Genomic DNA, 14,235 nt, shown 5'->3' with positions numbered 1-14,235 from the left:
TGCAAAGATGATAACAACCCATCAGTGTGCCCTGACTGCACTGCCGGGAAGCCCATGGGCGACAGAACGCGCTCACCGAGGCATCGGAAACACTTCCTTGATGCTGTCAGGAATTGGCAGCGGCATCTAAAAGGTTAAACAAAAGTGAATGAAGCCAGCGGTCAGAGGAATATGCTGGCTGTATAGTACAGCTGCCACCTGTCTGGAGTGGGCATCGGTCCTGAGCTCGCTGCTTATGCCACACCCGAATTCAGACGTACATGTATGTCCGAGTGCAGAAGGGGTTAAACGGGTTGTTCCACAAATAACATAAATCACCTATTCACTGGACCGGCGGGGCGAGGGGGCCGGACGTCGCCGCACACCGGCGGGGCGAGGGGGCCGGACGTTATACAGTGGAAGGGGGGTGGGTTGGGCTGAATAAGAAACCGGAGTTCATTGATCTAGATGTGTGTCCCAATACTTGTCTCCACAGGGTGTATATTATCATCAGGGGGTGACTTACTCGGCCCCTGTAACATTCCAGCGACTGAAGCCTTCTTCGTGGCGAGCTTTGCACAGTCCCGCCAGTCGTTCTTGGCCTGATACGTGGTGAAGTGGTACGATGGCCACCAGCTCTTCCTGGACTGCCATTCCTCGAATATCCAAGCGCTGTGGCCACTGGAGAGAAGACAGACATTACCGAGCACGTGAGCAATCATCTAATAGAGAATGCACATTTACATCCTACACAACACACATAAAAGCCGCTTTCATGTCCGCAGCACGTGGTTTACATCACCACAATTAGATGACATCATGGTAAATACATGAACACAAGGCACCTAAACCCGAGCTCACACATGGAAGCGTGCAGATCCGGCCACTAAAGCCTCGGGCTCCATTCCTTCCTCTCATGGACAGTTCTGGACCCCAAATTACACGAGTACAAGTTACACGAGATCAAATACTCTCCTGAAATACTCTGTGCTTCCACTTCTCTTTTACCGCTATTCTATACGCTGATCAAACAAACCACATCAGGCCAGTACACAAGACAGCTCTACCACTTCCATAGGCAGAGACTAATCCCAGGTCTGCGATTAAAAAGCGGTTTGATTATTTTCATATCATTTCCATGTATTTTGGTGTTTTGAGAACGAAAAAAATATATAAAAAAAAAAAAAAAGTCCTGAACATCAGGACTTGCCACAAACCTATAGGTTCTTCTGCAAACTCTGGTGTGAATCATCGGCAAGCAGCTTCTTTTCTTTCCCCATTAACATGAATAGGAACAATGTGATTGGCTGGTGGCAGTCAGGTGGTTAGTGACACAATGCTTTCAAGAAACTTGCATTGGAATTTCATTCATCAACTCTGTTTCCCCAAATTAGCGTTATGGCTTTGCAGAAGTGTATTAATTCGCCAGACCGGCTCTGTTTCATTTGTGGTGAATATACAGTGTTGAATCAACATCTGAATACTACAAACTTTGTGAAAAAAGTATAATTTTGCATACTTTGGACTAAAACTTGGAGATCAAGATAAAGTTTGGGCGCCTCAAAGTGTACAAACGGTGTGTTGAGGAGCTCCGAACTTGGTTCAAGAGTAAGAAAAAAAAGCTTTCCATTATGGGATTCCTATGGTGTGGCGAGAGCAAAAGAACCATAGTGACGACTGTTACTTTTCTTCATGCAATGTGAAAGGGTGTAATTCCAAATGGAAGCATTCCACTTCATACCCCAATCTTCACTCAGCAATTCGTCCCATCCCCCATGGCACAGATATGCCAGTGCCCAAGGCCCCAGCTACCTTGGAAGAAATACCTAGCTCCGATGAAGGTGGAATCATACCTGAACCAGATGACGAATCAAGTTCTGACTCTGAAGATGATACAAGGCCAACATTTTTTTCCCAGGGAGAAGATGAAGGATTTATTAAGAGACTTGAATCTTCCCAAAGATGCCTTCGAGTTTCTCGGATCAAGGGCAAAAGCAGGAATTTAGTGTTACCAGGAATGTCTTTTTCATGGTTCAGACATCGTGAAAAGGTTCCTTACCTTGCCCAGGAAGACAAGTTGGTTTATTGCATCGATGTCGAATGTTTGATGGGTCAATTCAAAATCCAATATGATTCAGCGCAATGGCGTCCTTTTATAGATTCTTTAAAAAAGTCTCAAAGCATCCCTGTAGGTCATTCCGTACACTTGAAGAAAAACCTACGAGAACTTTGAATTGGTTCTTCGTAAACTTAAATATGAAGACCACGGTTGGCAAGTGTGTGGGGATTTGAAGGTCTTGTGCATGCTGCTCGGGCAACAAATACCCTTGTTTTCTGTGTCTGTGGGACAGTCGAGACCGACAAAATCACTGGACCAAGAAGAGTTGGCAGCCGGGGGTGCTCCTAGTCGGTGAAAAAAAAATGTCCTCCGAGAAACTTTGGTACCTCCCTAGAAAGTTCTTCTACCACCTCTCCGCATATAATTGGACTTGATGAAGCAATTCGTAAAAATTGGTCACCAAGTTTCCAAGCCTCTGAGGCAAAATTGAAGAAAGTTGTGTTCGTCGGACCAGACATTAGAAGGCTTATAGCTGATGAAGAGTTTGTCAATACCATGACGGTTCCTCAAAAAGAAGGGTGGATTGCATTTAAAGAGGTCGTAGAGAAATTTTTAGGCAATAAAAAAGATCCCGACTACAAAAAGATCGTTGGACGAACGCTAAAAGCATTTCAAGCTTTAGGTTGCCCGAGGAGGCCCACCTTGTCTACTTTCCTGAAAATTTGGGAGCCGTGAGTTTAGAGCAAGATGAACAATTCCACCAGGACATTAAAGAGATGGAAAGAAGATACCAGGGAAAATGGAGCATTACAATGATGGCAGACTACTGTTGGATGCTTCAGAGAGACATTCCAGATGCTACTCACAAGCGTAAATGTACCAAGAGAAGACTCACAGGGAAAAAAAAAAATAAAAAATCGATTTTAGTGAGTGTTCGTGAGCTCCTTTCAGTTCAAAAATGATTTTCGTTAAAAATTTGAAATAAAATTTTTTTATAAGTCTATTTTCATTTATTTTGCGGTATTGCCTTATTTAACATAGTTACCTAAATTGTCAGGAAATGTGATGTCCTATGACAACACGGAAGTCATTTTCGGATTCAGCGCACCAAAAAAACAAAGATTATGTGGAATAACCAAATCAGCTTTTGAGATTTTATTTTTTGCACACCTGTGTACTTCTTTTCTCCTTCAAAACCCACTGGGACATTCTGCGATTACTTATCAAAAACTTAACATTAAAAAGAAAAAAAAAAAAAAATCCAATCCCTCAGGTCACTTTGCCCTTCAAGATCAACCCAGTCCTCTGCTGCTGCTGATACCAGTTCTGAGATAACTCGCTATGAGGTATTGTCTTTTCATCCACTTCATCACACGGCCCCAGTCACATACAGACTTACTCCGAGTCATTACCAATTCTGAATGGACAGGTCACTGTGCTCAGCAGAAAGAACCCACTAGTCTTGCGCTGCAGTTACTGAAGAAATATGTGTAACTATAGGGTATCTTCATTCACTACAATCACATACTGCCATGTTCCAATTAACATACAGGAGCAGGCAGGTTATGGTATCCTACAAAATCAAACCACTCGCCTTCCACTGCAATCACAAAAAAAAAAAAAAGAAAAGACACCAATTCTTTTGAGTAGTCAGATCACTGCTTTCTACAAGATTAACATAATCTTCTGCTACTGTCATAATTAAGTGGGAAACGTTTGGCTAGAAACCACTTGAAGAGACAGCTTTAATCTCACACAAGTAGATTGGTTACTGTGTCCATCAAGATCAAACCACTACTCTTTTTCTGCAGTCACAACACATGAGAGATGTCTCGCTATAAGGTATTTTCTGTTCAACCACTTCATGATACTGCCACAGTCTCATTAACAGAAAGGACACATCCTCCACAAGATCAAACCAATCATCTCCTGTTGGGAGACATTAGACCAGACACTCATGACTAAGTTATTTTCTCCTCATCCACTTCAAGAGACAGCTCCAATGACATACAGTCATGTTCCAATTAACATGCATGAGTAGACCTGTTACTGTCTCCTGCAAGCACAAACCACCCTTCTTCTGCTGCTGTCATCACACCTCCTTAGATATGTCTGGCAACAAGGTATTTTCTTCTTACCCACTTCTTGACACTGCCATTGTCACACACAGCCTTGTTCTCATTCACACACATGAATGGATAGGTCACGGTCCCCAGAAAGATCAACTTACTTCTCTTCTGCTGCAGTCATCATACCTGAGAAAAGTCTGTGTATAAGGTATTTTGTCCTTACCCACTTTAAAAGACTGCGCTCCAGTCACATAGAGCCATGTTCCAATAAACATACACGAGCAGACAGATTACTGACTCCTGCAAAATCAAGCCACTCATCTGCTGCCCTCATCACACATGAGAGATGTCTAGCTATAGGGTATTTTCTTTTCATTCACTTTATGACACTGCCAAAGACACATACAGGTGTGTTTTCATTAACACACATTAACGAAAAAGTCACTGCCCCCGACAAAATCGAAACCATTCTACTAAAGTCATTCCACCAGAGATACTCCTGACTAAAATTTATTTTCCACTCATCCCCTTCGAGACACTACTCCAGTCATATACAGCCCTGTTCTAATTAACATACATGAACAGACAGATTACTGTCTCCTGTAAAATCAAACCACTCTTCTTCTGCTGCTGCCCTCACACCTCAGGAGATTTTGGTCTCGAAGGTTTTTTCTCCTCATCCATTACATGACATTTCCCCAGTCACATACAAACCTCTCATTAACAATTCTCTTATAGACAAGTCACTTTTCCCCAACAAGATCAAACTACTCTTCTGCTGAACTCTTCATAGCCGAGACACTTCTGACTATGTTTCCAAAGCAGTGTCATGAAGTGCATGAGGAGAGAATAACTTATAGACATATGTTAATTAAAATGTGAGTGGTCAGGTCACTTTCTCCTACAAGTTCAACACATTCTTCTCCTGAAATGCTTCTGAGGAACTTTCTGTGTGAGAACCCCAATATTTTCCGAGGCCATGTGGAAACATAACAGGGCTATGCAGGGGTGCAGAAACAAAATAATATAACTGTCAGCAGTAAAAAAAAAAAAAAAGTGTGTATATGTATATGTATATATATATATATATATATATATATATATATATATATATATATATATATATATATATATATATATATATATATATATAGTTTATTTTATATTATTTTTTTAAATTGCAAAGCACAGCAAAAGTTCTTGTTTTATGCCTTTGATTCCCGTTTATGTTCCTTTTTTTATTATTTTTACAGACCAATTAAACCCGTTATACAGGGGACTGTAAAAGGAGAACTGCTGTGAAGTTCACAGCAACAAAGGATTATGGTGCCCCGGCCATGTGTGCCCCAAACCTCCTCCCCAATCCTCGTTTCACGCCTCCCCAATATATTGCCAATTTTGGGCCAAATGAAAAAGGAAATTTCACGTGAGCTCGTAAAAAAGGATCTACAAAGATTTTATTTTATCGCCTATTTAAAATGAAGCAACAAAGCAAATTTCAAGGTTAGATTAGGGAACTGCAGAAGAAAAAATAAAATTAAAAAAAAAAAAAAAAAAAAAGCAGTTACAATAACATGTATGACAAAAAAAAAAAAAAAATGGCCTGGACTTGTATTAGTTAAACTCACCATTGCAGCTGCAGGCAGCCACCACTAGAGGGAGCTTTCTTCATAATGACTGTATGCACAGTCTATAGAGAGGTCCCTCTAGTGGTGACTGCAGACAACCAGAACTTTATCATTAAACTCGGCAGAATTTTGAACTCTGCATTAGAAAAAAAAAAAGAAATAAAGAGCAGTGAAGCGAATAAAGATTACGAAGAGAAAGTGTGCACGAATTTAGAGTAAATCTTCTTTTACCCATTAAAAAAAAAAAAAAAAAAAAAAAAAAAAAAGAAGATATTATATGCTACCAAGAAATTTGTTTTTTACGAGAGATATGAGATTTTTCTGGCTGGATCCTCCCTGAGAATTACCTGTTACACTTGGCTCCTAATACTGAGCTATTTTAACCAGATTTCTCTGCAGCAAGTGACTTTCCGGGATGTCTCGGCTTATATCCCCCGAACTCTGAAGTGACAGATATCTGTCCTCTCACATCCCCAACACTCGGCCACACGTCACTTACCGGCGAAAAGTTTTTCTCAGTTTCTTCGCAAAGTATCTCCAGGCTTTAATATCCTTCTTCCATCCCGAAAAATCCAAGAGATCGAACAGAACGTGAAGAGAAAACTTCTGATTATTTTCAGAACCTGTCGATCGATCAAAAAGAAAAACAATTTCACATTCTGAAAGATGTCAGTGAATTCATAACTTTTTTTTTTTTCTAGAAATTTTAATTTTTTTTAGCGCCTTACTGATTACTGTACAATGCGGCGCATGTCTGGTGCCGGAGTACAGAGCGTCCCACTACCTCGGGCTGAGCTTACTGATTGGCTGCAGCGCTGTCTACGTGATGTGCAGTAATGCACAAGTTCTTTTTAAAACAAACTGCAGTTGAGTGGACAGGAGAACTCTAAAAAACAGAAAGTCCCCTTTAAATAATGAAAAAAAACAAACAAATACAACTTTGGTAAACGGCCGTAATTGTACTGACCCCAAGAATCAGGTATCCAGGTCATTTATACTGCAAAATAAATGCTGAGGAAAGGAAACCCAAAACACAATGGTGCAAATACAATATGTGGTATATAGAGGATGTCTCCCGTGTGGTGCAGTATATAGAGGATGTGTCCGGTATGGTGTAGTATATAGAGGATGTGTCCCGTGTGGTGCAGTATATAGAGGATGTATCCCGTGTGGTGTAGTATATAGAGGATGTGTCCCGTGTGGTGCAGTATATAGAGGATGTATCCCGTGGGGTGTAGTATATAGAGGATGTGTCCCGTGTGGTGTAGTATATAGAGGATGTCTCCCGTGTGGTGTAGTATATAGAGGATGTGTCCCGTGTGGTGTAGTATATAGAGGGTGTGTCCCATGTGGTGCAGTATATAGAGGATGTATCCCGTGTGGTGTAGTATATAGAGGATGGGTCCCGTGTGGTGTAGTATATAGAGGATGTGTCCCGTGTGGTGTAGTATATAGAGGATGTGTCCCGTGTGGTGTAGTATATAGAGGATGTATCCTGTGTGGTGTAGTATATAGAGGATGTGTCCCGTGCGGTGTAGTATATAGAGGGTGTGTCCCGTGTGGTGCAGTATATATAGAGGATGTCTCCCGTGCGGTGTAGTGTATAGTGGATGTGTCCCATGTAGTGATGAGCGAGCACTAAAATGCTCGGGTGCTCGATGCTCGGATCGAGCACATTGGAATACCAATGTAAGTGTATGGGAAACTCGAGCATTTTTCAGGCGGCTCCCCCCGGCGGTCTGCAGAGGGCCTAAAAATTGCCAAATCGATGGGAACAGTGCTCAAATGACATGGGAACAGCATGGGGAAGACCCCTGGAAGCATTTATGACTCCCAGGTCACTGCTGTCAACAACGTTGTCAGAGGTATTACGCCACTTTCACGGACTCACAATAAAACATGCAAAAACGAAACCAAAATGGATTTTTCTGGGAAATATGTTAAAGAACATCCTTTTCAGGATAATGACTTGTATATAAAGCAAAATAAATAACCAAAAACAAAAATACTCCTCCACACCTTGGGCTATGTTCACACGTAGCGTTTTAAATGCTTTTTTGCACTTTTGCATTGCTTTCAACAGTGACAAATGCATTCACCAGGAAATGTCATTATAACATTTTACAACCTTATCCAGCATGCGGTGTGTGACACATCATCTGACGCATCGTGTTTCATTTATGAAGGAGGAACTCTGAAAGTCATAAAGCCTATTTTTATAAGGCCATCAGGCGGCCTTTACTATTCTTAAAGGGCCAGCAGTCGGCCCTCACCATTCTTAGAGAGCCATCAGCCGGCTGTGTTTTATTGTTCCCATTACTAAAGAATGGGTCTCCTATGCTGTTATTGCGTATGCAGTGAGTGGCAGGGCTGCCCAAAATTTGGACGCACCCCAATACCCCTTTGAAGAGACTTCGAGGAGGGCCTCCTGAAAACAATGCTCCTATTATTAGGAAGTAGGTCTCCCACTGTGTTTGCCTATGCAGTCAATGCAAGGGCTGCCAAAAATTGGGAGGCACTCCAATGCCCCTTGGAAGAGATGTGGAGGAGGGCCTCATAAAAAAATGTTCCCATTAGAAAGGAGCGGGTCTCCTATACTTGTAATGCCCATGCACTAAGTGTATGGGCTGACAACATTTACCCCTGGGGGGGTATACATGAACATACTGTATCATAAACACCCTTTAAAAAATTATGTGGGTGTTGCATCACGGACCACAGTCACCCTGGTGATATGGTGGTGGAGGATGAGGAGAATGAGGAGGACAAGAGCAAATATCCACAATCAGGAAGCGTATACCCATGTGTGGGTGTGAAAAGGTGCATAGGAATACACCTCCCAAGAAAAGACACTGGATTTGAGTTTATGTTACGCTGCTATCATTCGGTGGTGTTGAAAAGTCTGGCCCAATCCAGCCCTTGTTCATTTTTATAAGAGTCAGCCTGTCAGCATTTTCAGTTGACAGGCGGATGCGCTTATCAGTTATAATTCCACCAGCGGCACTAAAAACCCGCTCTGATAAAACGCTAGCGGCAGGGCAGGCCAGGACCTCCAAGGCATAGAGAGCCAGTTCATTCCACGTATCCAGCTTGGATACCCAATAATTATAGGGCACAGAGGAATCACGGAGGATGTTGGTACGGTCGGCAAGGTACTCCCTCAGCATCTTCCCAAACTTTGCACTCCATGCTAGAGTACCCCGCGCCTCAGGGCCTGTGCGATGGGAGGGTCTGAGAAAATTCTCCAAGAACTTTGACAGTGTTCCCCTGCCTCTGCTGGATTGGAGTTGTGTTTCTCTCGCCTGTACTCCTTGGTTGTCCAACGAACTGTGACCTCTGCCACCAGCGTTTTCAGATGGGATTTTTTTTTTTTTAATAGTTCCGCAACAAGGGCCTTCTGGTACTGCCCCATTTTTGTAGAACTGTCCGCCTCAGGAATAAGAGATATAAAAGTTCTCCTTGTAGCGTGGGTCTAGAAGTGTCACTAACCAGTAATGACTGTCAGCCAAAATTTTGAGAACGAGAGGGTCATGGGAAAGGCAGCGTAACAAACTCAGCCATGAGTGCCAGACTGCTAAAAGGCAAGACTTCAGTGTCCTCACTAAGAGGATGACTGACCATGCTCTTCTCCTCCTCCTCCTCCTCTCTGTCCTCTGGCCATCCATGCTGAACAGACAGTATAACAGTTGTGCAGGTAGTACAGTCTATAGTGCATGAAACTAGCTCCTGTTCTTCCTCCTCCTCTTCCTCATTGTCACCCAATCCATGTTGGGATGAGATGAGGCTGGGCTGTGTGTAATCACCCTGTATTGTTCCTTGCTCCATTTCATCGTGCTCCGCCTGCAATGCATCCTCTTTGATTGTGAGCAGAGAGCGTTTCAGAAGACAGATAAGCGGGATGGTGACGCTAATTATGGCGTCATCGCCGCTCACCATCTTGGTGGAGTCCTCAAAGTTTTGGAGGATGGTACATATGTCTGACATCCATGTCCACTCCTGAGGTCTTATGTGTGGAGTCTGAACTCTATACCGACGGCCTTGTTGATGCTGGTACTCAACAACGGCGCTCTTCTGCTCACAAATCCTTCCCAACATCTGCAATGTAGAGTTCCAACGCGTGGGGACATCACACACCAGTCTGGGAGCCGGAAGCTGCAAATGCTGCTGAAGCACGGCAAGGGCGGCGGAAGCTGTAGATGACTTTCTAAAATGGGCACACAAGCGGCGTACTTTAACAAGCAGATCTGGCAGCTCCGGGTAGGATTTGAGAAACTGCTGAACCACGAAGTTAAGCACATGGGCTAGGCATGGTACCTGTGTGAGCTCGCCTCGTCTGAGAGCCGCCATCAGGTTCCGGCCATTGTCACACATACTCACACATTGTCAAGCATATTAGCTTCAGCACAGCCTGTTGCCGCTTGGCCGAGACATTGCTGCAGTGCTTCCAGCTAGCGACTGATGTGGTAATTTCGGAGATGGAGGCTGAAGAGGAGGAGGAGGCTGAGATGCAGGAGCTGTAGACTGTGGGGGCAACCCTGATTGACCTAGGGCCCGCAATCCTTGGCGTCGTGTTCCGTCCCTTGGTCCGACTAGGCCCCGGCTTCCATGTTAACCCAGTGTGCCGTCAGCGAGATGTACCGTTCCTGCCCACAAGCACTTGTCCACATGTCCGTGGTTAGGTGGACTTTCCCGGTAACTGCGTTCTTGAGGGCACGGCTAATGTTTTGGGACACGTGCTTGTGTAATGTGGGAACGGCACACAGGGAGAAATAGTGGTGGCTGGGGACCGAGTACTGAGGGACGGCCGCCGCCATCAGGTTGCAGAATGCTTCCGTCTCCACGAGCCTAAAAAGCAACATTTCGAGCGCAAGCAGTCGTGAAATGTGGGAATTTAGTAGTGTGGCCTGGGGGCGTTGGCTGCGTATCTGCGCTTGCGTTCCAAGGATTGGGGTATGGACAACTGAACGCTGAGCTGGGACAAGGACATGGACATGCTTCCTAATGCTGCTACTTGAGAGTGTGCAACGACAGGTGCAGGGCAGGAGGCATCTTCACATGCACCATAGACAGGGGATTGGCTTGCATGCACAACAGCGGAAGAAGCAATGGTGCCACCCGCAGACACTGGTCGTGGACCCTGGGGTTCGGCCCACAAAGTCGGGTGCTTTGCTGCCATGTGCCTGATCATGCTGGTGGTGGTCAGGCTGGTAGTTTTGCCACCCCTGCTGTTGCTGGCCTGGCAGGTGGTGCAAATGGCCTTTTTGGGGTTATTGGCAGAGTCTTTAAAAAACAACCAGACTCGGGAAGACCCAACAGTTGTGCTGGCAGCTTCCTTCTTGTTGGTGTTACGGGGAACAGTTGCCTGCCTTCTGTTTGCGGCCACCACACTGCTTCTTCCTGCCTGTTGGGGTGCTCTGCCTCCCTCCTCCTGTGTGCTGCTGTCCTCGCTCGGTATGTCCTCCTGCCAGGTTGGGTCAGTTACTATATCATCCACCACCTCGTCTTCCACTTCTGCACCCTGGTCCTCCTCCTGACTTTCTGGCAATTGTGTCTCATCATCATCCACCTTTTGTGACACTTTCCCACCGTCGCCTTCGTGTGACCGTGGCTGCTCAAATATTTGGGCATCACTACACGCGATCTCCTCTTGCCCCACTTCAAGTGGACCGGGCGAGACGCCCGAATCTATAAATGGAAAAGTGAACAGCTCTTCAGAGTGTCCAAGTGTGTGATCAGTTGTCTCTGGGCACTCAGCATGGTGGGAGGAAGGAGGATCAGGGTGAGGAATATGCGGTCCAGACTCACGGCTACTGAGACTTGACCGTGTGGAAGACAGGGTGGTGGTGGTGGTGGCTAAGTGACTGGAAGCATTATCCGCTATCCAACCAACAACCTTTTGACACTGCTCTGGGTTCAATAGTGGTGTGCTGCGGTCCCCTAGAAATTGGGACAGGAAGGTTCGGAGAGAAGATGTGGGTGTTTGTTGTGGCACAATTATAGCTTGCCCACGGCCTCGGCCTCTGCATGCACCATCACCATCGCGTCCAGTTCCCCTTCCCTTGCCACGTGCCTTGCCCAATTTAAATGGAGGACAATATCGTCCACGCTCACTACAAATGGCTGAATTTGGAGCGAATTTATACGTAATCCGTGTGATGGAGAAACCACAGTTTTAAACACCTGGCCTGTAGGTAACTGTTTTAAACAGCAAACCGGTGTCAAAAACTTTGCTGAAACACTGAAAAAAAAAAATTGGAATGGAGGCCAAAAATGGCAGTATTTTCAGCGCAATTATATGTGATACGTGTGACGGAGAAAACACAGTTTTAAATAGCTGGATTTCTAGTGCTGTAATATGGAAAGGACCTGGCTGTATTCTGCAGTGCCAACAAGCAAATGACGCAGAAAAACGGTGTTCTCTGGATTGCTTTTTAAGCAAATAATGAGGATTAAGATCCAAAGAAAAGTATTCCTGGCCCCTGAGACCTGGGCCTTTGTATAAGAAATATCTAACAGCAGCAGAAGGCAGAACTGGAATGGAGCCTCTTGTGCTATATGCACTGCAGTCTGCTATATACCCTGCCTGCCTGACTATATACACTGCCTGCCTGATATCTCTGCAGATGGATTAGTCCTCAGAAGGACTGTTTGTTAAGATGGATATGTGTAATGTACTTGTTTTCTCCCTACACTACCTAATACACGATCAAATCCCTCCCTAGCTCAGCAGCAGCTCTCCCTACACTGTCTGATCCGGAGTGACTGTGACGAGCATGGCGGCGCCAAGTCTGATATAGACCTGATGACGCTGTGCGGCCAGCCAATCACTGTAATGCCACAACCAACATGGCTGCGGCATTACAGTGTGTGGCAGGCAATCCCTGCATGTTCATTGGCTCAGTAAAGAGTGGCAAACATGCAGGACGGGGACCCGAGCATCCGCCTGAGCATCTCGCAAGTACTCGGCGAGCTCCGAGCATCTCGAGTACTGAGATGCTCGGGCGAGTACAGAGTACTTGCGAGTATGCTTGTTCATCACTAGTCCCGTGAGGTGTATTATATAGAGGATGGGTCCCATGCGGTGTAGTATATAGAAGATGTGTGGTGTAGTATATAGAGGATGTGTGGTGTAATATATAGAGATACAGTCCCCGCCGTCCTCTCCGGTGACATCACACGAGGGCTTGTCGGCATTTTTAGGAAGCGCTGATCTCTTGCAGCTGCTGGAGACGGCTGCACAAATCCTGCTTAGTTCCAGTCTGCCACCATGTGGCAAATTATAGAACTGCAGCCTAGACACAGCACTAATAAAATGTTTTATGTTTTTGCTTTTTTTCCCCATTATTATTTTCTGAATTAATTTTTAGTTCTATTTTAATTATGGTGCAAACATCTGAGCTTCTGATGGACATAGTAAATCTCAAAATAACTGATCCTATAGATGAATGTAGTGAGCGTGTGGCAACTATAGCCAGCACGCTCACTACCGCCTCCCATAGTCATGTGCCCTTTTCTTACATTATATATTTCTATTACCTTTCCTTGTAATCCGGCCATTGCTGATAATCAGCTCACGCCCTGAGTGTACACAGCGCAGGCTCCAAGACAAAAAGTCAAGACAAAAAACAAAACTTCCCAATGTGAACATGACACAGAGCTGCGCTACTCTGCAGACTAATGATAATGGCAACTTACCAGAATTGCCGAGGAGTTTGCTAAATTTCAACATGAGCTTATGGGATGGAGTCTTGGCGTTCAAAGCCTGAAAATTGAGAAATAAAAAAAAAAAGAAAATGTAAAAAGAAAATGAATAAAAAAAAAAAAGTAAAAAAAAATTCTAAAAGGTTTTCTTCCATGAATCCAGGTTTCCTCCCTCTTGCGGCAGCAGGGGCCGCCCCCTCCCTCTCCTGCAGAGGGCGTCTTCTCAGCTACACTGCCATGCTACTGTGCTGACAATCAGGCAGAAAGATCTCTACTGACTGCTCTGCAAAGACTTGGATGGATGTGCATTTGTCCCTTAGCACACAGTAGGTGGACGTGCACATTGCTATACATTGTGAACACAAGGTGGCGCCATACTATGTAAGTAAATGCCATAACTTCAGGCGGATACATCCAGGGGGCTCAGTTCCTATACATGCCCTTCCAAAAGCCAATTCTGTATTGTACAGCGCCTCGGTATATATAAGCAATACATAAAGCATAGTAATAAATCCTCACCCTCAGCACTTCTATCCGCTTCTCCTCTGAAGCCGCGTGCCTCTCCATGAACTCATACAGGTACACTATGGCGTTAGGATTTGCCGGATTCTTAGCATCATCAGCGTATTCCGTCAATACTTTTTCCGCCTCCTGATTCTCTCCAGAAGACTCAAGGAGCTGGAAAAAAAAAATTGTTACTTAAAGTGCAATTATTGGATTATGGAAAAAGGTCAAGGACAGGTTACATCGTTATTTTCCTTCTGGCGTTCACTGTCCGGTAAAAACCACCTGACATCGC

The 14,235-nt window shown here is 44.6% G+C and overlaps 1 protein-coding gene across 2 annotated transcripts in view; it reads right to left on the bottom strand.

The window, feature by feature from the left end:
• Positions 1-14,235, bottom strand: part of TAF1A (TATA-box binding protein associated factor, RNA polymerase I subunit A) — a 42,870-nt gene that overhangs the window by 14,602 nt on the left and 14,033 nt on the right. For both annotated transcript variants that reach the window (XM_073671900.1, XM_073671898.1), the window contains exons 7-10: positions 13,956-14,114; positions 13,431-13,497; positions 6,235-6,358; positions 506-660 (exon numbers count right to left, since the gene is read on the bottom strand). In XM_073671900.1, coding sequence (XP_073528001.1) covers positions 506-660; positions 6,235-6,358; positions 13,431-13,497; positions 13,956-14,114 — 505 coding nt within the window. The remainder of the gene's footprint in view (positions 1-505; positions 661-6,234; positions 6,359-13,430; positions 13,498-13,955; positions 14,115-14,235) is intronic.

The sequence above is a fragment of the Phyllobates terribilis genome, unplaced genomic scaffold, assembly GCF_046119375.1.
Source record: "Phyllobates terribilis strain yellow unplaced genomic scaffold, ASM4611937v1 Scaffold_3__8_contigs__length_932513732, whole genome shotgun sequence".
In the NCBI taxonomy this organism is placed as follows: Eukaryota; Metazoa; Chordata; class Amphibia; order Anura; family Dendrobatidae; genus Phyllobates; species Phyllobates terribilis.
This window is presented reverse-complemented; position numbering and strand designations above follow the sequence as displayed.